Source organism: Crocuta crocuta, unplaced genomic scaffold, assembly GCF_008692635.1.
Source record: "Crocuta crocuta isolate KB4526 unplaced genomic scaffold, BGI_CrCroc_1.0 scaffold209, whole genome shotgun sequence".
In the NCBI taxonomy this organism is placed as follows: Eukaryota; Metazoa; Chordata; class Mammalia; order Carnivora; family Hyaenidae; genus Crocuta; species Crocuta crocuta.
Genome location: NW_027551566.1, coordinates 3,223,635 through 3,247,415, shown reverse-complemented (window position 1 = coordinate 3,247,415; position 23,781 = coordinate 3,223,635). Strand labels below are relative to the sequence as shown.

General features: G+C 46.4%; 1 protein-coding gene across 1 annotated transcript in view; it reads left to right on the top strand.

Moving 5' to 3' along the window:
- SLC24A3 (solute carrier family 24 member 3) overlaps window positions 1–23,781 on the top strand; it is a 491,381-nt gene that overhangs the window by 42,752 nt on the left and 424,848 nt on the right. Inside the window, exon 2 of the mRNA XM_077750215.1 lies at window positions 18,429–18,557. Within this exon, the coding sequence (XP_077606341.1) occupies window positions 18,429–18,557 (129 nt within the window). The remainder of the gene's footprint in view (window positions 1–18,428; window positions 18,558–23,781) is intronic.

Here is a 23,781-nt window from a genome sequence, read left to right as displayed (position 1 = left end):
AATCATTGCTGTCATCTGGTGAAATCAACTAGCTGACAGAGTGGTTCAGTTTCATCTTTTCCAATAGGCGGCTACTCAAAAACTGTTCTTTTCCCCTTCTAGCGCTCTTATTTTAGCTTAAGAAAAACCAGCCTAAAATGAGAGTAGAGGGAACAGATTAAAATGAGAATAGAGGGTACATTTTCAAGAAATCCCCCTCCCCCCCACAGTTTCCCTTAAATCACTGTGGTACCTTCTTTTGTGTGTGGCTTTGTCTCACTGGATCGTGCGAATCAGAGAACAATTCCACATTTCCTGTTGGACAATTTTTTTTTTCAATGGAGTATCCATGATAAACTTCATTGGATCCTTCAGTAGAGCCTCCAGTATGGGGGAAGGGTCAGCATATATTCGGATTATGTCGATATCTCTGTGTTAAATTCTGAAGAGATACAATGAAGAAGAAGTGATATCTGATTTCACAATTTCGTGGTAGGAGCTGTATGTGCATTTAGATTTATAGAATTATGCAATGGTTACTTTGCCTCGTTGAGTGAAGCAAGATCTTGTGGAAACATCTGGAACAATTCCTGGACGCTTTGTCTTCCCATGGAATTAGGCAATAGTGCTGGTCCTAATATGCCCCCAGGCAATGGGCAGAATGGTATCATTTTCAGAAGGCATCCTGGTATTTTTCTGGCACTCCGTGGACTCATCTGCTTTTTCCTATGGGAACGTGTGGAGGCAGGGACAGACCTGAAACTTCACATCCCCTGGTTGTCCCAGGCCCCGGTCATGTCCTGGAAATCTCAATCAGTGACCCAACATGTTGAGTGTAAATGACCTGCCATTGTTGGTGTTTAAGGCATTTTCACTACAGGAGAGGTATGAAATAATTTCATACCCTAGGGTCTGATGATGGTGAATGTGGCACACATACTAATGAATCGGGTCTTCCCCCACTCCTAGCTGGAACCAGAGCCTGGCTGCCTTTGTGTGGCCACCCCATACCTCCGGGAGTTCCTAACCAGGTCATAGGATCCCAACTTCATCAATACATGATGGGGAGAGTTCCCTGGTGGGGAAGCTGCCTTTCCCAGACTCAATGGACTGCTTGCTGATGTGGACTGGGATTTCAGCAAGCCAGGGGTGGGGAATGGTTTTGGGGACAAAAGCCATGAATCCACGTGCTGTGGTCTGTCATTCCTTAGCACCAAACTCAGCAGCTTGCCTCCCAGTTTAATAAATCTAGACCTTTGTGGCTCGTACAACAAGCGTGATGACAAATAAGAAAAAGGAAGAATTTTTGTTGTTGTTGTTCCTGTCTCATGCCTCTAGCTTGGGAAATCCAGGCAAGGGTGGCCACAGATGTTCTCTGAAGCTAGAAGGTGCGAACTCAGAGATGGTGCTGCTGCATGGGCTCGGAGGTCCAGGTGGGTCCATCTAGGAGGAAGAGGCTCCATGGGGAGGGCCCTGGGATCCTTGGATGTCTGAGGCCTCTCGAGGGCATGTGGTGGTCAGGGAGCCTAGATCCCAGAGGCAGACTGCCTGGGTTCAGATGCCCACTGTACTGCTTCCCAGCTCGGTGACCTTGAGTAAGTTACTTAATCTCTTTGTGCCAAACTCTCTTCATCTTTAAAGGTGAGTAATAATAGTAATAACAGTGCGGCTGCTGCTACCACACATGGTTGTAAGAATTGAAGTTGCTGCATGTGAACCACTTGGAAGACTCTACTCTCTGGTGCAAGAAGTGTTTGCTATTATTATTTTCATTCCTATACCTGTACTGCATAGAAAGCTGCATCTGCCTTTCCTCATAAGTAGTAAATGCCTTTGATTCCCTGAGTGGGGATCCACAGGACAGCATTATTTATAAGGGATAGAAGTTCATTGACTCTTGTTAGTCCAACAGACCTCTCCTCCTCACATGTGTCTCCATCTTCTCTCCTCAGCACCCCATAAAGTCGAGGACGTATGCACTGTCCGTCTGTCAAGGGGTCTCAGGGAAGTTGAGTATCTTATTCACAGTGACCTGTCAGTGTAACCTTTGTTGCCTCTCACTGGCTGTCACTTTTGGGAGTCAGCTTTCCTGAAGGATGGAAAGGTGCTTTCTTTAGGGAGAAGGTACAGTCGAGCTCTAGACATCTATCTCAAACCCATGTGTTCCCAGGCCCACTCAGTAGCACCATGCTTCCTCCTCACTGACACTTTGGGCCCCGTAGAGAGGTCAGAGATGAAAACCCAGCAGGCTAGCTACTCTTCTTTCTCAACAACACTCCAAACTTGGCTGGCCATCATTCTGTTTTCAACCAGGGCGTAGGCCCAGTGGGACAATGGGCACCCAGCCACAGCCACTCCCTAAAGAAAGCAGAGTCTAGATCTGCCCTCTTACTGGAGTCACTGAGCACTTGAAATGTGGCTTATCTGTAGAGACATGGCATATGTGTACAAGGCACAATGGCCTTTGAAAAGGCTTAGTACAAAATAAAAAAACAAACCCAGAATGTGAAATAGTTCACTAATAACTTTTATCCACATAATGGAATATTATTCAGCAGTTAAAAGCAAGGAAGGGTCAATGCAGCATGCTATAACATGGGTGAGCCTCAAACACGTTATGTGAAGTCAAAGAAGCCAGTCACCAAAGACCCCGTACTGTATGATTTTATTTAGATGAAATGTTTCGAATAGGCAGGTCTACAGAAACAGAAAGTACATTATGGTTGCCTAGGGTTAGGCATGGGGATAATGGAGAGTGACTGCTAATGGATGGATGATGTCTTTTTGGGGTGCTGAAAATATTCTAAATTACATCGTGATGATGGTCACATAACTGGAAAATAGAAACCAATTAATTGTACACTTTGAATGGGTGGATTTTATGGTGGGTTAAGGTATGTCTCAAAAAAGGTGGTAAAATTATTTTTATATTTATTACATGGTGAAATGATAATGTTTTTGATGTATCAGATTAAGTAAAATATATGAAAATTAATTTCACCTGTTGCATTTTACTTTTTTAATATGTATTGGAGAAAAGGCAAAACTGCGTACGTGGCTCACAGTATATTTCTGTTGGACCGCACTGCGCTGCACATTCTCGAAGGACCTTCCTGGTTCCAAAATTATATTCTGCCACAAAATGATCCCCAGGTTTGGACTTCTGATGACTCATCTGGTACCATGGCTAAAACCCAACTTGAAAGAAAGTTCATTTGGGTCTTTTTTTAAAACCATTTGCAAAAAATAGGTTTTTGAAGAGAAATCCTGGAAGGAGGCAGAGAGTCACCTAAGGTGAGCCTGAGAGCTGAGACTGTCAATTTCTCCTGTCCCCAAGAGCCACCAGAGCCAGCTGTAACTGTGGACAGGGCTGTTTTAAAAAATTTACAGTCTGAGCCTGAACAATGGTTTTCTTAATCGATCTTCCTCTTGAAAAGTTGACTCCGGGGTTACTGCTGCCCAGAGGAGGAGGCAGTAAATCCCTGGTTGGCAATAGGGCTTAACGGGAGCCAGTGCCTGGATTCCTCACATCCTTATGGCCCAGCCAGAGACCATGGGAGTGCCTTTTATTCCCCCAAAGGCTCAACATCAGAACACAAACCCTGGCCCGGTCTCCTCTACAAGGAGGACTAAGGATGATCTTGGCAAGTGTCTTTTTACTTTAGTCTCTTCTTTAGTTGTTATTTACCAAATGCTGGATGTCCAGTGCCTTAACCATCCATCATCTGCTCAATGATGAGCCTGTATCCCCCACTTTGGGCCTTCACATTGTACTCCATGCTTGCTGCCTCTAAATGCCAGTGGCAGCCAGAGCTGCTGGGTCCTGCTCCACCCAACAGAGGTGACTTGGCCACCTTTTGCTGGGTGCTATAGGGAAATGCAGACTCCGAAGTGTTATAGATTTATGGAGATACCAGACTCCTGCAAGAGCAGGGAAGTATCCAGGTGCATTAAAAAAAAAGTTGTCTTTCCCCTGTGAGGTGGCTTTCCCCCTTTGCCCCTTCAACCAACCCCTAGAAGGCTGGCAGAGACTCTGAACCTTTGTCAACTTCTGCCTTCTTCAGCACCTGCTCTTGCATAGGTCCCTGTTTGCAGTGTTATCCCTAAACTCCTTTACTTCTCTTTGGACTTGTTTTCATTTAAACAGCCAGTGCAGGCGTTCACAGCCTTGTGGAGGCTCAGTTGCAGGAGGCTGGCACCTCTGTCCCATCTGCTCCCATCCCTGTCTTGTCTCTGGATGGGTGTTTCGGCACTATTTCAGCATTTGGGCAAGGGCATGGGGAAGCAAGGGCTTTGTGTAAAAACCAGTTTTGACATTTCTCTAGGGAACAAGGCAAAAGCAAACTTCTTTAGTTCCTGGGCTAAAGAAATAATTGTGGTCAGATAGAAATAGTAATAGAAACAGTAATGATGAGGAAGACTTAAGAGTGAACACTTTTCTATAGCTTTTCTACCAAGTATGAGCTTTCCAGAAATCCCTAGAGAAGAATAAGCAGGCACAGAGCTTGCACAGGAGGATATAGCACAAGAGACAGAAAATTCAACAAAGGCCAGTGTCCGCAGAATCAGAGTGGTTTTCCAGGACTCTAAAGCAAAGCATGTTGAGGCCCTATCTCACCCTGCAATAATGCACCAAAGAAATGTGTCATGTCACCAGAAGATTTCCATTTTAATATTAGTGCAGGGATAGGGCCCACATCACAATCAAATTAGAGGCAGGTGCGTTTTCTGGTAACTGTGATATCTAGAGGAGAGATTGAAAATGGATCTGCTCAAAGATAACCTGACTCTGAGCTAACTTATTTCATGGATCTCTCAGGTGAGGACACTTTGCTGATATGGCTTTGCTACTGAGAGAAGGGCTCCAAAGCCCTCTGATGAGAAGATAAGTTAGACTCTGGTTCCAGAAGCATGCAACTAGCCAGCAGTGAGGTGCTGTCCCCAGTGCCCAGGAGTCTTAGGAGCAAAGGCTCTGGCACTCATGCGTGTTGGTTCTGGAAGGGACAGCTTCCACCTGGTGGACTGCTGCGACATTGTCTTCTGTGACAGGTATTGGCAGCACACTTGGCCATGCCAGTCTGGTGGTGACAGTGTGGACTTCGAGGCCTTTTAGGCATAATGGGTACAGTTTTGGGGGCAGAGCAGTGCTTGGCAGCAGCACCCCATTTTGTTTCAGAAGCAGCCAAGCTGTTGTGATCGCACTGTGGTGACTGCCCTACCGGGTCTGGAGAGTTTCCTCGAACACACACGGATCTTGGCCACATTGCTATTATCTTCCTTTTTCTCACTCCCAGATATGATAAGGGGGATGGTATTGATACTCATGTACTTCTGCAACATTCTTTCCCTTCCGACATTTTCTATGAAAATATTCAACTATATAGATAGTAACATGGAAAGAACACTCAGATACCCACCACCTAGACTCTGCCATTAACTTTTTGCTATATTTTACACTTTTATTTCTGCTCTGGTAAAATCTCTTCATGATTCTCCCATCATATGTTTCTTTTAAAACAAAGGAAAACCCATCCCTATCCCTCCCAGGTCTCAGATGGAAACATGGAGGGGAATATAATGCAAATGAGCATCTCCGTGCAACTGAGGCAAGAATCTAGATGTCCTGAGTTTAGGGCAGGTCAAGGTAAAGGAAAAGTTCCTGGAGTTGGAACTTGAAGGTTGGGGTTCCAGGCCAGGCTCTGCTGCTAAAAAGCCTGCATACCTAAGGGGATCACCTTCATTCTGCCAGGACAATCCTAATGCTGACCTTGGACTACATGCTGCCTGTAGTCCAAGGCAGGGACTGGACGCATAGCCTGGGATCTTTGGCAGATCTGAGTTATTGGTGTCTCATTTGGGATGTGAGGATGACAATACCCAGTTTACAAAGCTGTTGTAAGATTAAGTGAGATCTTGAGATTGTACAAAAATGCCCCAGACAATGCCAGGCTTGAGGTAAGCATGCACAGGGTCACATACATTATGAATACAGATGCACGTATACTTTTGTATGGTGTTCAGCACATAATGGTCACAGAGGGTCCATTTATTATACTGCTGAAGGGACAGCGGTACTGTATTTAGAAACAGCAGCAATAACAAGAGTACTAGTTATTGTAGAGTTTGGTAAACCTGAATCAAAGACAAAAAGAGCTAGAGAGAAAAAAATTCTCGGTTCACACCTGGAGCATCCTGTGTGCGCATCTGTGGAAAGAGCCCTTACATGCGCCTCTGCAGATGAGAATTTTCTGGCTTATTGCTTGTCATAAAAGACTGAAGCTGCAAGAGCACTGTCCCCTGTGGCCCTTTGAAGGCCTGGGGGCAACATCGTGTGGAGCACTTGATTATTGGAGCTCTGCCCTCCCGTGGGGTGACTGCCTCTGGCATGGCTGGACACATTCCCCTTACTCACTGACTTCCTGTTTGTCATCTGGTGGTAGCAACAGCTCACGCCTGTCATTGGAGGGGATGCGAAGAGCTCAAGTCACAGATGTGATGTGTTCCTAATTGAGTACAAAATCAGAGTGGCTCTGCAAACAGGAGATGGCAGGGAAAGGCTTTCTGTAGCACCCCATCAGCCCTAGCTCTGTCCCCCCTCCCAGACTCTCATCACATGCTGCCAGCTCCTTGTGAATTAGATGATACCATTCACAGTGCCTTTCATGGCTTCGCTGAACTTTTCTGAGGTGAGGAGTCCTTCCTGAGAGATGAGAATTTGTTCTAGGGACTCCTCATCCTTATCCAGCCTCCCATCTACTGTTGTTTTGAGCTGAGAGACCATATTGCTGACTGTTAGGCTCTTGTGGTGGGCGACAAGGGAATGAGAAATTCCACCACTTACCCTGTGGTGGTTTGACCTAATGGATAATGGATCCCAGAGAAGGGAGGAGGGACTTTGTGACGAGTTTTCACTGATTTTATTAGGAACTTTGTGTCTGGGTGGGCTAGTGTATGGACATTCACTTATGTGTAGGGCCAGCATCCAGGAAGAAGTTCATGCAGTGGTAGGGGCAGTTAAGGTCATCTAGGTTAGAAAGTTGCACAGCTGAGGTTTGGACCAAAGTTTGATGTTTCTCACGACAGTACTCGTTATCTTCTTAATGAAATGATCAATATGATACATCAGTCAAGACACATCATGCTGTCAGATACAAAAAATTCAAAATATCTAACATCCTGGGGGATTTTTCAGACGTTATTTCTGTAGGTGAGCCTGACAGTGGACCAGTGATGTCAGTAGGGACCCAGTTTTCCTCCTCTCTCTTTTCCTCCCTTCCTTATGTGAGCTTCATCCCAAGGCCAGCTTCTCCCATGGTGGGAAAATGGATGCAGAGGTTCCAGGAATTGTCTCTTCTTCCAGAAGGAGAGAGAAATACGACATCAGCAGCTCTCTCTGGAGAGGGGGATACCTTCCTTCCCAGAAGCCGCCGGCAAACTTCCCCTCACATCTCACTGACCTGAATACGGCCACTTGCTACTCTTGAACCAATCTTTTTTGACTATGGGTCCAACCCTGGAGATGCAGTGGTGTCAATCTAGCCTTTCTTCAAAACTTGCTGCTATAATGGGGAAGAGAGAAAGGGGTCTTGAGTAAAGGACCATGATGTCCATGACATCTACCATAAGGGACATTTACTAACTGCATCCACCGTGTCTGTGACTCTTCTGCATTTCATTGTCCGCTCATCCTTCTGCCAGAGAGTGACTTGTATGTGATTCCAGGAGTGATGGGCATGCTTCTCTGTTCCCAGGGTCCCTTTCTCCATTGCTGCTTCTCATTCTGTGAATATATGTGTGTCCTTTTGTTGACTTCCTGTCTCTTGTTTCCTACTTCTTCACTTTCAGAAGCAATGGAAGAGGCCTTTTCTTTTTTCTTTCTGACACCCTGTCAAAGGGCTTACTGACCTTGGCTGGTTGTAGCTGTGATGTACAGGGTCTCTCTCAGCATTTGGAATGGAAGGGCCTAATGTGGCTTTGGGAGAGAGTGCATGGGCTGGAGGAAAGGGCACAGACAGGCATGCGTGGGGCAAACTGCATACAGCATGATGATGAGTCACATGGCATGTCCTAAATACTGAATCTTGGTTGTGGTTTTCAGTGAGTCTTTCAATGGGAAATTATTGGGAGCCTGCTTTTGTCAGGACTCTAGAAAATAAACAGAGCCTCATATAGGTAAATCCCAAATCCATAGAAAGTACCCTTGGCAGGTTTCACTGCATGTAGGGGCAAGGGATATGTTGCTCTCTGACTGGAAGGTAAGAAGCAAACCTGCTCATTACTCAGGTAGCAGGTGATGGCCTGAAAGGTCCTGTACATGTCAGCTTATCCTGGTATGACTATTCATGTACTTTTCTTCCCATCTTTCCTTTCCCGGTGCTGGATCTCAGACTTGGGACTGAAACCTGAGAGGGAATGGATCCTATCTTTCTTTCCACTCAACCTTGTTTCTCTTCAATGGCTGACTTCAGTTTCTAGCTTGGAAAGTTGCAAGCAGTGGGCCAAAGAGTAGGAAAAAGTGAGAAGAACCAAGTGACTTTGTACTTAAATGAAAAACGTACCACCTGTCGTCTCTTTGGTCCTGTCCCTCACATCGAGAAACATCAAGAAGATATTTTAGCTCTGGCATCAAGTTTCCTGGTGAGAGAAGAGAGAAGGAAAGGAAAACATTATTGGAAAATATACATGTCTGTGGCTCTGTCTTCCCACTTGCTTCAAAAGACATTCTTTCCAAGATGAGGCCAAGGTTACCTTTGGTAGCTGACATCATTTGGTGTCCCCCTGAGACATCCCTCAGCTCTCCTGGGGCTCTGGCTGCAGTTGCAGTGGGCAGTTCAGTGTTAGTTCAGACTTTTGTTGTGGTGGCCCTCAAGCATAGCATAGGGTCTTTCCCAGTAGGTGGGAGCTGGCTTGGTCCACTCAAAAGTGCAGCCCAGGATTTGGGGGGGGGTGTCTAGGGGCAGCCGTCAGCTAGTGGGCTATAGGAATCATGGCTCTCTTCCTTCAGGTAGGCATCCTGGATGCATCCCTGAGCTTCCAGGGGATTTGTGCCCTTGCCAGCAGAAGCAGCATCCATAGTGAGTCCTTAGGTATCTTGTGCCTCTTCCCCTGTCTTGTTTTCCACTCTCCCTCCCTCCTCCTTCCTGGGATCACCTTCAGAGTAAACTACTTGCACCCAAGTCTTTGTCTCAGACTCAGCATTTGGAGGACCCAAACCAGGGCACTTCCCAACATGGTGGACACTGCATTACTATCTAAAGCATTAGGCATTTGAAGCTTTTGTTTGGGCCAACCCCTAGCCATCATCTGTCCAGGTTAGCAGGGTATTTGGAGGCTGGGTATAGACTCTATTTCTTTCCACTGTCAGTGGCCAGCTTTCATCCCTTGCAGCCTATCCTTGAACCCCTTATGTCCCGAAGCCATCTTAATTCACATACAATTGCCTGGTGCTCTCATATCTTTATTAGTTTGATTAATAGAAGCCATTGGGAGGCTGTGTGTTTATAGCAGGATGAAAGACATTTATGCAGAGAAAAGAAAGAGCCATCTGTTTGGCAGTGTACCCCATGGGCATGGTGCGGATAAAGGCCAGGGAAGTTTTGGGGACTGGCATGTGATACAGATGTAGGGGTTCTAGTATTTTCTTCCCACTCTTCAATAAGTCATGTGGCCCATCCTCCTGGGGTGCATGACTTTGAAGGATGGGGATAGATGTACCATGGGACCCTGTCAACCTTCAGTCAGATGACTCTACCCTAGATTTAAAAAAACCTAAGCTTGGGGATGCCTGGCTGGCTCCACATTCAGTGGAATGTGCAGCTCTTGATCTTGGGGTTGTGAGTTCAAGCCCCACGCTTGGTGTAGAGGTTGCTTAAAAAATAAAATCTTAGTTTTGCCACTAGAGACTCTTGAATGCTGAGAACAAACTGAGGGCTTATAGGGGTGGGGGGGAGGGGAAGGGGGGTGACAGGCATGGAGGAGGGCACTTGTGGGGATGAGCACTGGGTGTTATGTGGAAACTAATTTGACAATAAACTATTTGTAAAAAAATAAAATAAAAATAAATATTGCATTATAAAAAAAATTTTAAAAAAGTAAAATCTTAAAAAAATATCCAAGCTCAAGGGACTTTACAGGTCGGATCATTCATGCCTTTCAGTTCTCAGATGCAGCGGCTAAGATAAAGTGACTCAGCTTCTCCAGCCTGAAGCTAGTTACAGAGCTGGCAGTAGAATCCCAAGTCACCAAATGCCCAAGGTGGTGAATTCCTATGACCACAAGCCCTGGGGTCTTTGGAATAAACCACTTGCTTTATTTAATAGGGTAATGAAAGAATAGGGAGCTGTTTTGAAAAGAGAAAGCTCTGAAACCAGGCAGCCGGGGCCAGATCTTTCAAGCCTTTCAGAAGAAGTAGATGGATCTGGGGAGGCAGACATGGGAGGAAGTGTCTCAGGCTGGCTGGACGGCACCATGGCGGCCAAAGCACCATGTTTGGCTGGGGCTCATGAGGTTTCCAGCGAGAGGCCTTTCCGGTCTCTGAGGATGTTGAGGGGTCCTTGCATCTCAGACTTCAGAGGTGGGAACTGTACTGTTGCACAGGCACACAACAACATTTGTGAACAAGTTAGGAGTAGAATGGTGCATGTGAGTCACCTGTTTATTTCTTTATTTAGTTTTTTTTTTAATGTTTATTTACTTTTGAAAGAGAGAGAGACTGAGTGCAAGCAGGGAGGGGCAGAGAGAGAGGGAGACACAGAATCCGAAGCCGGCTTCAGGCTCTGAGCTGTCAGCACAGAGCCTGACGTGGGGCTCGAGCTCACAAACCACGAGATCATGACCTGAGCTGAAGTCGGATGCTGAACTGACTGAGCCACCCAGGCGTCCCAAGTCACCTGTTTAAATGCAGCATCTCATACAGTGTGGGTCTGAGGCGGGCCCCAGATTTTGCATTTCTAGCAAGTTCCCAGGCAATGCTGATGTGGCTGGTCCCAGGACCACTTTGAGTAACAAGGCTGTAACATGAACAGTTTTGTCCAGGAACCTGGAAAACCTGAATTCTGGTGCAGAGTTGCCACTACCAATCCCGGGCCTCTCATTTAAACATGAACCCCTAGTCAAAGGACATGACCCCTGAGGGATGATATAGAATCACCCGGGGATCTTTCCTGGGGATTTGCTGAATACTCTCTAGGCTCACTCAGATGGTGGCTTGAGTGAAACACTAAGACACCGTGGCTGTCCAGTGTCCACTGAGTTCCAGGCCAGGCAGACACAGTGAGGAGAAAAACACAAGCACGATGGGTATTCCTGGAGCTGGCACACGGGTTGGGGGTGGGAAGGAGCAATAAAGACAGGTTATGATGCTGTCTGTAATACATACTCTAAAGGAGGAGTAGCTCCTTTTCTGGGAGCTTGTGGTGGAAGAGGTTCTGGAAGGTCAGGAAAGGCTGCCTGGAAGAAGAGCTTCCCTCTGGAAGCAGTGAGAGGCTCAGAGTCTCACAACCAGACTTGCCTTCTTTTGCCATGGCAGAGTCTGTTTGGGCCAGTTTGGACACTTGGTTCATGCCTTTGGGCTGAGGGCCTTGGGCAGTCCCTTGTCCCCAAGGCCACTCTTGCAGGGACTCATCCAGCTTCTTTTGGCCCCAGGGGGAAGTGAGTGGGCTGGATCTGTGTAGGGGTTGGTGACAGGAGGGAAGGCAAGGTGCAGGAGTGGTGGAGACATTGTAGGGGAGTAGATAGCTGGGCCCTCCTTTTTCCCTCCTGTGGGTGGGCAGAGAGACCAGTCATTCTGATGTGGGACATGATTGAACACCACGGCGTGGCCTGAAGCCCCACCAACCTGCCGTGTGCTCCCTGCCTTCCTTTTCACCATCTGAGGTCCTTGCATTCCTGCACCCCTCAGTCCAGCAGGGGCAGGCAGGGACCGGCTCCCTGTGCCTGCGGCCCCCTAGTGTGTGTTGTGCCGGGAGGACTGCCCGCGGGGCATGGGAGAGCAGCTAGGCTCCAGTGTGCCCCACACAGCTTCTTGCTCCCTCCAGCCTGAGATCTGTGTTTCCAGCCAGCCCCCAACAGGTGCCCGTGCTGTAGCTAAGTGACCACTCTGTGTGGGAGAGGAGACTGCCAGAGGACTGGGCATCAGCGGAAGTGCCTGCCTCAGTGGGGCAGGTGGTTGGGGGTTACCCTTCACCTTGGAGTGGAAGGGAGGCCTTTTGGAGTGACCAAAAGCCTTCAGCTTTCAACTTTACTCTTGAAGAGGTGTCGTGCCTCAGTGCTGGAAGGTTCAAATTCAGTGTTAAAGTGGCAACCTGTGAATGCTGTCTGTACGTAGATGGAGCACAGGAGAGGGGAGAAGTTGACTCAGCCCGCTGGGTTCTAAGCGTCCCCCACCCACTGAACAGCATGTACAAGCAGCTAGAGAGGAGACATTTAAACAGAGTGTGTGGCCTCCCCGCAGCAATGAGGTCTCTGGATCTGCCCTTCTCTGTCTTTCTGGAAGCTTTAAGGCAATGGAGAAGAACCAGTGTATGGCTCACTCAGCCCCTGGCTTCTTCCTCTCCTGGTGGTTTTGGAGAGCTCACAGCTTCTCCGCAGTTTGTATTCCTTTCCAAGGACCAAGAACAGTGCAGAGACACACTCTTCTTTCAGCTGGAAAATCCGTGTGAAAATCCACGTGCAGAAAGCCAGGGCCTCCGTTGCTGCCTCTTTACTCACAGAGGCTGAGAAGCACCAGGCTCATTCTCGAGAGACTCTTGGGGTGGAGGGTGCTGCTGGGGGCGGGCAGATGCACCCCTGCTCACCAAGTCTGCAGAAAGCGGTCTGCTGGCTGTGGGCTTATGCAAACCTGACCTCCGACCCTGAGGTGAAGACCTGGGGCGCAGAGAGTGGAGACAGCTGTGTAAACTGTAGGGTGGGGTATTTATAGCCTTGGTGAGGAGCACTGAGCCAGCCTAGAGAGCCAGAGCCAGTCTCTGTGGTCATCAGCTCTGTCCCTTGTTCTGTTAAGTGAGTTTTCTGTACATTATTTCTTCACCGTTGTGTAAGCATTCTAAGACTGTTTCCTCATCTGCAAATGAGGGGCTATTGCCCTGATCCTCTGGGTGTTTCAGAGTGGTGGCTCTCTCCATCCCAGTTTCAAGGAGAAATGCAGTATTTCAGTTTTGGGGGAGGGGAGAGTTAACATGGCCTCTCAAAGTGAGCCTGCTGACCCCTGGAGGCCAAGTCCTCTGGGCTTCTAGAGCTCTGGGAAAGGTGGAATTGCTTACCTGGGCTTTGGAGTCAGATCTGGGCTTGAGTCCCAGGTAGACCACTTAACCCCATCAGCAACGGCAGTAAGAGAGCGGATATGCCCTGTGAGAGCATGGAGTGGCTTGGTGCATAGGCAAGGGACACACAGGATGGTCATGATGCTGTTGCAGCAGACATGCCCATCTGCTGCCTGTTCTTATGTCTGCGGGAGTCCCCTCCTTAGAGAGCAGATAGCCCCATCTCTCCGAGGGGCCTATGGCCAGTATTTGGGAAGGGTGGAAGTCCTGTGGGACAAGGGGACACACAGGAAAAAGTGAAGGCTGGGATCTGAGGCACCCAAGGAAACCCGTTCTTGGTGTCAGAAAACCTTGGGTTCTCCCAGCCCCTGTTCCAGGGAGGAAGAAGGGCTGGGGGAAGAGAGAGAAAGATGGGGGGAGGGGGTGGTGAGAGCAGGAGAGGGTGAGCACACAGCTCTGTAATGGAAACTTGGCACCCAGCCTCCACTTCTTTCCTTCCTTAGTGCATGTGGCTTGAGTCTCGGGTTGAGAACTTCTTCCCCTTTCAGCAGGCACCCCGTGGTATCTCCACAGCCCACTCCTGTCCCCCCTTCTCAGAGCCTTCAGTCATACATGCTGTCTCTGCTGGTGACATATGACATGTGAGCTATCTGCCTCCCTCCTCACATGCCCCCTGCCCCCCAACTAATTAGGCCAACATGCAACTTCCAGGGCCTGGCAGATGAGGAGCCAAGAATGCAGTGGACAGACGCCAAGTGTTTTTGTTGACATTGCTCAAGTGTAGCTTTGTGGAGCAGCCTCTGCCCTAGCAGAGAAGTCCAAGAAGCCAGAGATGAGTGAAGGGAGAGCAGTGAGAAACCAAGTGTGGGTGCTTGCTTCCCCTCTGCCCTCCCCACAGTCCACCCCTTGTCCCTAAATCCAAGAATATAGCCCTCCATGTGATGACCGATGGGACTGGCTTAGTCTGTAAGAAAAACACACCGAGCACAGCCTTGTGCATTCGCTGGGGTTTTTGGAACCATTTTCTGTTTGTGATGGTTTCATGCGGTATATGCCTCATTACTGTTCCTAATTGTTTCTGAGGAAACAACCTTCCTGGAAGGAGGCTTAGTGAGACTGTTCACCCCTAACCTCTTATAAGGTGTGGGTTGCACTGTTGATCTACCTTGCTGTAGCTGAACACCAGATGTATTTCATCCTCTCCAGGGATCTACCAAGAATGTGGCCATTGGGTCACCAGGCCTGGGTTCAGATTCCCATTCTATTCCTCTTAGCTTGTGACCTTGGGCAAGTCTTTCAACCTCTTTGTGCTTTGGCTTCCTTATTTGCAAATGGAGCTAATAGTTCAAAATAAGACTTGTTAAGATAAAACATGGATGGGGGTGCCTGAGTGGCACAGTCGGTTGGGCGTTCGACTTCAGCTCAGGTCGTGATCTCATAGCTTGTGGGTTCGACCCCCGTGTCAGGCTCTGTGCTGACAGCTCAGAGCCTGGAGCCTACTTTAGATTCTGTGTCTCCCTCTCTCTCTGACCCTCCCCTGCTCATGTTGTCTCTTTCTGTCTCTCAGAAATAAAACATTAAAATTTTTTTTTAAAAAGATGAAACATGGATGGAATAGAAAGTTCTCCGTGCTTAATAGACTCTCAGTAAGTGGAAGCCATAATAACTATTAAATGGTAGTTGATGTGGCTGGCTAGGGATTGGCTCTGATTTTAAGAAAATCTCTTCTACCCTGATATATTTACTCCAAGGTAAGTCGACCCCAGCGTCAACTGCCCCTTCCTACCTCACCAGGATTTTGTGAGGAAAAATGGAATGGGGGTATAATATTGTCACATTTGGTTCTCCGTGGGAAGTAAGCGAATGCAGTGCTTTCTTTGTCTCTCTGACTTTCTGACTCTGGTCTCTGCATTAGTTGATCAGTGGTTAGTGGTCAAATATATTTTTGTTGAGATAAAAATTTGTAGGTTTTGGAATCCAGAGGTGCTGCCTTAATAGTCTCTAATGCCTGAAGATATTGAATCATTATGTAAAAAAAATCCTCTAATTTTCTGCTACAATAGCTGGCTTTATTTTTACATCTCTTAATTGGTATCAGCTTTTCTTTCAGAATTACAGAACCATGGAAACTTGGCCTAAGAAAGAGCTTTGGAAGTCATTGGAAGGGACACTTGCTTCTTTGCAAATCTTTGGAGTTTTCCTAAACATTAGGATTGTAGTACCACAAAGTACTTTTCTTTGACCCAGATTATGAGAACAGCAGAATGGCCAATCTGTTGATCCCTAGCACCACTCTATCTTTGGATCTCATGCAGGATGGAAGAGGCCACTGGTGCCCTGCCCATATCTCTTTGTTTTTAACTCTTCAGTGCACAAAGGCACTGCTTTACTTTTAGCCCCTCCATCTCATTGTCTAAGGTCTTTCTGTGGACACTGGAGCCCACCTTGGACACCCATGTGACAGGTTAGAAGTACCAGGGAATTCATGTCCCCTGGAAACAGTCTTCTACCAATGGCAGATCAGGAATGGGTGGATACATACCTAAATTTCCTTACCCCTCCAGTGTCTGAGATACCTGTCTACCCTGACCCCTAGAGCTTTCCAGGGGTCTAGTTTACTCATTTTGGCAATTGGCTTGAAGTGTACCCTTCATTGGCTGGCTCTTCTTCCCCATCCCATGTCCCTCTTACCTGCCAGATGCTATCTGGGATTATCCCTATTCCCCAAAGAAAACATGAGGGTTCAAATCCTTGTCTCATGGGTTGCTTCTGTGGAAACCCTGCCTGAGACAAACAGGATGTCTTTCTCCACCCCTTTTAGATCATTTGTGACAATATGGTGCTGTGTTCACATTTCAGGGATGCTTGTTGGATTTTCAGACCACTGAGCTTATTGTTTCTTTATGAGTTTTTGAAAAATTTTTTCTCTGCTTCTTACCATTCTTAATCCTAAAAACTAACTGTTGAGGTTAACCAGACTACACAAATGTCTTGTTTTCTCTTTGAATTATTTTTGGTATTGCTCTCTCAGTTTTGACTAAACTAATATAGGTGGCTGCCATGTAGGCTTTTTGCATTTCAGAATCTAAACTTATTGTTTATTGTAGTTTGGCTCCACATTGTACATTTTTTTGTGAGTACACCTTGTTCTGGCTAATATATATACATAAGTCATAATGAGATATCTTGATAATTTTAAATTTGGGAACAAATCTTTCATTTGAGGAAGATCTCAAGCATGAGCTGTTGGTATTACATGTATCCTGTGGCTTCGGTGAGATGCCTACAAGCACTGTGATTTCCAGAAACTTCCATGAGTCTTACTTTGTCTAGCCTTGAAGTGGTAATGGTTATTTCAACACCTACTTACTGAGCACCTCCTCAGAACCAGGAGTGATTGGGTTTTAGAGAGACCACAGTGGACAAAGTGGACAACATTCTGGCTCCCTCTTTTCTTTCCTAAGTGATGCTGTGAGGTTCAAATTCAATAATGAAGGTGAAATAATTTGGGAAACTAAAATCACCATGGGAATAGATGAATGGGTATGATGACCTTTAGCTCTTCATTGATCATTTCACAACACCATACTGATGTGGCTGGGTGGGATGCACCCTGTGGTCTTTTGTGAAGACCACTTGACTTATGAAGTAGGCCTTTATCTTGTATTTCAGCCCGGCTTCTGACCACAGCAACCCTGAACACTCAAAAGGTGGCAATTTCCTCATGCCACATCTTTCTTTAGTGCTAAGCCACCAGAAAGACCATCTTTGCTTGCTCTTTCCATCTCCCAGTGACTCTCTGATGTCCATCTCTGTTGTGTCTTTGCCTTTGTCTTACCTGGTTTGTCCATAGTGATCAAGGCCACAGGCTACTCTTAAAATTCCCTTTCTGCTGACCTTGCTTTACACCATTCTCTTTCCTCTTTCCCTTCCTTTCATGATCCGTTGCTGAGTTCTTTTACTTTCCTTGCACTCTGAAGCAACATTGAGTTCCCCACAACTTCTTCTTCTCTTCTCTTCTCGTCTCGTCTTTGTCTCCGTCTCCGTCTCCATCTCCTTCTCCTCTCTTCTCCTTCCTCTCTCTTCTTCTCCTTCTCCTTCCCCTCCCCTCCTCCCCCCTCCCCTCCCCTCTCCACTCTTCTCTTCCCTGCTGCTGCTTCCAGAAGACCCCAGGCATCATGTCTCATACTCTTCCTTATTTGCTTATGACTCTCCAAATGCTGTCTGAAGCCTAGCTCTCTCCCCTGAGTTGTCCCCACCCATACACATATAGGCAGCTTACTTCCATTCCCATGCTTCGCAGACACTTTGAGCTCAACAAGTCCTTAACAGAATGTGCTCCATTCCCCCCTCTGATGTGCCCTTCATCGTCTGTCCTTTCTCCTGGCATGTTGTTCCCTATAGTCATCTCGGCTGGAGGCCTCAGCACTCTTAGCCTGCTTATCCCATCATGCGTTCAGTGGTTCACTGTTTTCACATCTGTGCTTTCATCTCTGCATTCACTGGCCTAGACTCTGCGGACATTGACGTGGTGTCCTAGCTTGGGCAACCCTCCAGAAGCAGATCCTGAGCAAGTGTTCAGTTGCAGGAGCTTTATTTGAGAGGTGGCTCAAGGAAATACTGGTAGGGGAGTAGATGCTGGTGGTCAACTCTTTTCAAATCCATGTTTGTTGAAGTCATGTTGGTCATGTTGAAATTGGCCATGTTGAGAATATTTACACTACGGAAATTAGCCAGTGGCTACAAACCAAGACGTTTTTTCCCCCCAGAGAGTTGGTTGTTAAACATTATCATCGTGTTACCGGGAGTGAGGAATTAAGGCAGGGAAAGACAGCAGTTAATCAGTTGTGCTTTATCAGCAGAGTTACACTATAGACAACTGGAGCATATTCTCTGTGGAGAAAGAATACATACATAGTCATCCCATTGGAGTGGTGAGGTAGTTAGTTATACACTCCCTACTGGTTAGAGGCTGAGGGCTGCCTCTCTTGGGCTCAACCGGAGCCAGCTCCTAGAGGAAGCCCTAAGGCAGTTAGAAGCAGCATGGATGAAGTACAATAAGGCCCACGGTGAGGGGTATAGGCTCATCAGTGAGCAAATGATGGCTGATCCAGACAGTGGACATGCAGCATTGGTAAAGGCTAAAACCCAGCTGTTAGTTATGTGTGGTAACCTTTTTTTTCTCCCCAGACCTCGACTTCATGGACCTCCTAGGGGAAGACAGACAATGGACAGTGGGGAGGAAGTTAATGCAGGTGAACGACACTCTGACTTCAGAAGATGCAGGACTCCGGAGCAGCAAGAACTGCACTGAGCCAGGTAATAGTGACAGCTGTGCTGTGGGCAGTGGCTGCCATTTTCTCTGGAAGAGCTGGATGCTATGCTTTTCCCCTTTGACTTTGAATCCAGACATTCTTAGGGACATATAGGGCAGGCATCTAAGAAACTAAAAGGTGAGATCCCTAGGACCATTCAGGTGTGATTCTACCTCTGTATTCTTTTTCTAGGGCATGAGTTTGAAAAGGTAAGTCAAAGTCAGTGATCTTCTTGGTACTGTGTTGATGTCAAATGTGGACACTTGTGCTCTCAAGTGGGAAACTGAGTCTGGAATAGGACAAGTGAGGATGTTCTGTGAGCATCTTTGCTTCGATCCTTGGAATTCTCTCTTGCTGGTTTTTAAGCAGGAGCCTTCTTTCTGTCACAGTAAAGACACAGGAGTTGAACCAGATCCTTACCTGTTTTGTTGGTATTTTTGGAAGAAGTGAATATTCATTTATCAGCTGTCATATTTGATACCTGTGTGTCTTTCCTCAGAAAGGTATGGAACATTCTGTCTCCAGTGTTACTGAATGTAAAAGAAAAACAAACACAAAGGGAGCAAGAGGGACTTGGTATTGTCAGAACGCAGCTTACCAAATCTCAGGAAATGGCAAGCACCCTCTAGGTGGTTGAGGTCAGGCGTCAGCAAACTTGTCTGACAAATGGCCAGACAGTAAATATTTCAGCCTTTGCAGGTCATATACCATGTCTACTGTTTTTGCCTTTTAAAACACCCTTTTATAATCCTTTACACATTTAAAAACCATTCTTAGCTCACAGACTATACAAAATAGGTATGGGGATGTGTTAGGTCTGTGGCTGTACTTTGCCAACACTGACTTGGACTTCTCGGCTCTCTGGGACCTCTCTTTCTTGCTTGATGGGAACATGGGCCCCATGTGTGCCCCTTCTGAGGATTCAGGAACTCAACCAAATATTGGTCCCACACCCAAAGGTCTCCTCTTTAGTGTCACAATGGAAAGATATAAACAATCTTCATTGTAGCCAAAAGAACCTTAGACCTTTGAGAACAGAAGCAGTTCTGTGAAGTGTGTGTCTGCTCTTTTTTGGGAAGGTGGGTCAAGGTGTCCTTTACTACCATACTGAGAATTTTAACAGTCATTTCCCAAACAGAGCTAGAAGGAATTAAAAATAGATTACCAGCCATCCCCTCTACCCCCCCCCAAGAAAAATAACCCCACAACAGCCCACAACACTACATAATCTCTATTCCTCAAGCTGGAGAATTCAAGGGTTACCATGACTATTATTAAATGCTCTGAAGGAACACTCTTGAAGGTTAGTGAAACACATGGCAGCTACGTGAGCTAGAAGTGAAAATGGGCGTGACAGGTTCAAGTGCCACACCGAGCAGACAGAGCCATTTGTAGAGAGATGTGCCAAAAACTCTGGTTGCTGATCTGGTCTTGTAGCCAAGTGTTTTTCAACATCTTTCTGTAACTAAGAAGCTGATGGTGAGTGGGATGTCAGAAGACAGGAAATACAGCATTAGGGAGGCCTACTTGTTGTCACTTTTGGTCTACCTTCAGTACGGGAAAGAATGGAGTCACACAGTACAGTGACTGGTTCCAAGTTGGGTTCAGCCATCATGCACAGGGCCAGTGGGGATGGACGGCTTCTGTTCCCTGTTGACGGATGTGTGTGGGGGAAGGTGGTGCTGTCTCTGTGAGTGGCACAGAGTATGCTCTTTCTCAGAGCGTCTTTCTCAGAGTGGCAGGTGTAGAAGAATAAAGCACATTAAAAGCCATTACAAGAGAGGAAATGACTCAGCTCCCAGGTAGAAAAGATGTCCAGTTTTTGAAAAGAGCACAAGTCCAGCACCTTATGGAAGAGCACAAGTCCCTGCTGTTGGCAGGGAGGGCATGGGGGAGAAAGGAGGAACGGCTTCTAGAGAGAGTAGGAGGACTGAACAAGAGCTCATGGTGCTGCTTAGAGCTACAAATATTTTCACTACAAAATGTCTCTAACTGTGCTGTCCAATATGGACACTCAGTGGTGATTTAAATTCAAATTAAATACATTAAAAAATTCAGATTCTCAACTGCATTAGCTACATGTCAAATACCCCGTAGTTGAGTGTGGCTTGTGGCTACCATATTGGAGAACATAGATCATATCATATTTCCATCACCACAGAAAGTTTATTGGAGAGGCACATCTCGAATTTCCGTTTGTTTTTGAACATATCTTGCATAATTGAACATATCTGAGCTTAATTGGAAGCACCTCAAGGAGATAAAGTGGAAATGTACATTTGAGAGCCCCATCTCTTCCTAGGGTTTGGAGTCCTACTCAACCTGGATTTGAATCCCAGCTTAGAAGCTCTGGGTTTTGGGGAAAAAATAGACTTCTAAGCCTGTGTATGCTTCTCTGAGAAATTGAGATAATCATTGACCTTTCATGACTGCTGTGAGAATTGGTAATAAAGTAATATAGTATGAATAGCTTAGTGCCCTGTTTGTGGTGGTAGTTCTATAGTAGGAGCTCACTTGTGAATTTCTCACTGTCTGCTGGGGGCAGCCATCCCTCCATTACAAGTGGGTCATGGAACTACCTTATCCAGCCCCTCCTCACAGGAATGGGAACATAAGTCCCATCTGGTTCTGTCAACAGGCTACTCACTCCGGTGGCCCAGGTCCAAGCAGTCAGCCAGTAGGGCTGAGAGGTTCAAGCACCATCTTCTAATACAGACAAGCTTGAAAGATCTCACCATTCTAATGAGCACAGCACCTCTGAGGAATGCTCTATTTCTACAAGAACATGGCCAAACCATGACCACAGACACACATTTCCCCTGATAGCCTTGGTGCTCTTTCCAGAATGCTGTTGGAGGTCTGCTTCTCAGTCTTGATGGAACAGGTATTTTGTGCAAAAATGTTGAGAGCTAAAACACTCATAAGGTCCTGGTTTGGAAAAGTAGTTTTGATCTTCCCTGTCACTAACTTACCATGGAGGGGAGGACTGGGCTAGAGTGAGCCAAGGTCCAGTTGCTCTGATTTCCTTAAGAGGTCAGACCAGTCCTGTATGCAGAGAATATTGGCTTGTACTGGTTGAGTGCTTAGTGTCTGCTCTCAGAAGTCTTAAAAAGTTTTTTTTTTAATGTTTGTTTATTTTTGAGAGAGAGAGCATGAGCAGGGAAGGGACAGAGAGAGGGAGACACAGAATCTGAAGTAGATTCCAGGCCCTGAGCTGTAAGCACAGAGCCCAACATGGGGCTTGAACTCATGAACCATGAGATCATGACCTGAGCCAAAGTCAGCCACTTAACCTACTAAGCCACCCAGGTGCCCTTCTCAAAAGTCTTAAATGTAGGGCTAGGGAGTGAGCCCTGTGTTTCTGGACTAGCTTCCCTTCCTCTTTTCATCATCTGCTGCTGAAGTCAGCAGAATGAGAATGTACTTCCAAAGATGATGCATCGGGGTTCCCTCTGTGTTCCAAAGGGCAATTATTTACTCGGGGACCTGAGTGTTTGGGATGCCAGCGTTTGCCATGGCCAAGTGAGTAATGGTGCCAGGGTCACAGGCAGGAGTTAATTTGGCTTTTGTCATGAAGTACATCTAGTGGTACTTGTGATGTTGCTGGGATTCTCAGACTGAACCCCTGGCTTTAGGTGTCATTAGAGTAAGTAGGTTCAGAGTTTGGAGATGGAATGACTTTTATCCTGATTCATTCTGTGTTCAGGATATGGGGCTGGTTTGCTTTCTCAGATACCAGTTTCCTCATCTATGAAATAGTTCTGCAACTAGTTTATCCTTTCTACCCCTTCCATTGTACAAATCCAGTAGTTGCATGCAATTTCAAAAAGAGAGATTCATGAAACTTCCACCCCAAGATACCTGCTCCATTGCCCTGAACACCTTCTTTGCTTTTGCAAAATTACATGTCATATCTCACCCCCTCCTTTGACCCTCATTCCCCTCTACCCCTCTCCTGCCCCTTCTCCCTCTCCCTTCCTCTGAAAACCCCATGCCCAGAACACCGCCCAGGGGAACACCAGGATGCGGGGTGCCTGTTACAGTGTCAGCGCTCTCTTTGGTCGGTGTGGCAACACGATGATGGCATGCTCTTCTTATGACAGCTGCCACTTTAAAGACATGTTTTTTTTTTGCAGTATTTTGGAATTTATTTTTAAATGGCATTCTTCCCTCCCCCCTCCCAGACATAGTTTTGGTGGAAATTGGTAATTTTCTTTTTACCTCCAGAACTGGATGAAAAAGACTAAGCTCTGGGCTCCAATTTTTCTGCAATTATCCAGTCCTCTGTGAATTTTTAAAGTTGTTTTCTTAGCCTGACACTGCCGATTTCATCTAGAGCCTGGAAACATATTGTTTTTTGGCCAGTAACACTTGAAACTGTTTACTCAGATGACCTATTAAGTGAAATTTAACTTTGAATAAATTTTATCCATGGAAAATTAAGTTAGCTAAATGTAATACTGAATGTGGTGGACAACTGTGGCAGAAATGAACTCTTTGTCATATTTATTTGTACACTTTGCAAAATTTTATTTATATACTTTGCAGTCTGTTTCCAGAAGAATCTATCATCTTTTGGTTTTTAGTTCTTTGATGATTTAAGGAAATAAGCTTTTCCTCAGAGTGCCTCCTTCAAATAAACTTTGGAAGAAAGAACCTATTTAAAATGATACCCTTTGGCATGGGTTTCACTCTGAGATCACTGGATGTTCTTTTGATAAAGGGCTCATCTCCCTCTCTGTGTCTGGCTTAGTTGAGTCTAAGGTCCCTGAAGATGAGAAAGACACCCCAGGCTTGTGCTGTAGGCATCTATGGGGCATGCCAGGAGTGTTTACTGGATCAGGTGTCTACTGGAATGGCCAGAAACCACATAATCTGAGAGTCAAATGTGAATCATAATAGAAGAGGGAAGCCAGAGGTCCATATAAGAGAAGCAATATGGGAATACAAGGGGTGAGTATGGCCCCAGATTGGCAGGCAACACAGACTGGTTCAGAGTGCAGGTCATGGACAAAGTTAAGTGTTGGGGTGTACTACTGTTTTCTTTTAAAAAAAATTTTTAATGTTTATTTACTTTTGAGATATATAGACACAGTGAGAGCAGGGGAGGGAAACAGGCTCCAGGCTAAGAGTTGTGAGCACAGAGCCCGGCACAGGGTTGAACCCCTGAGCTGTGAGATCATGACCTGAGCCAAAGTCAAACGCTTAACTGACTGAGCCACCCAGGT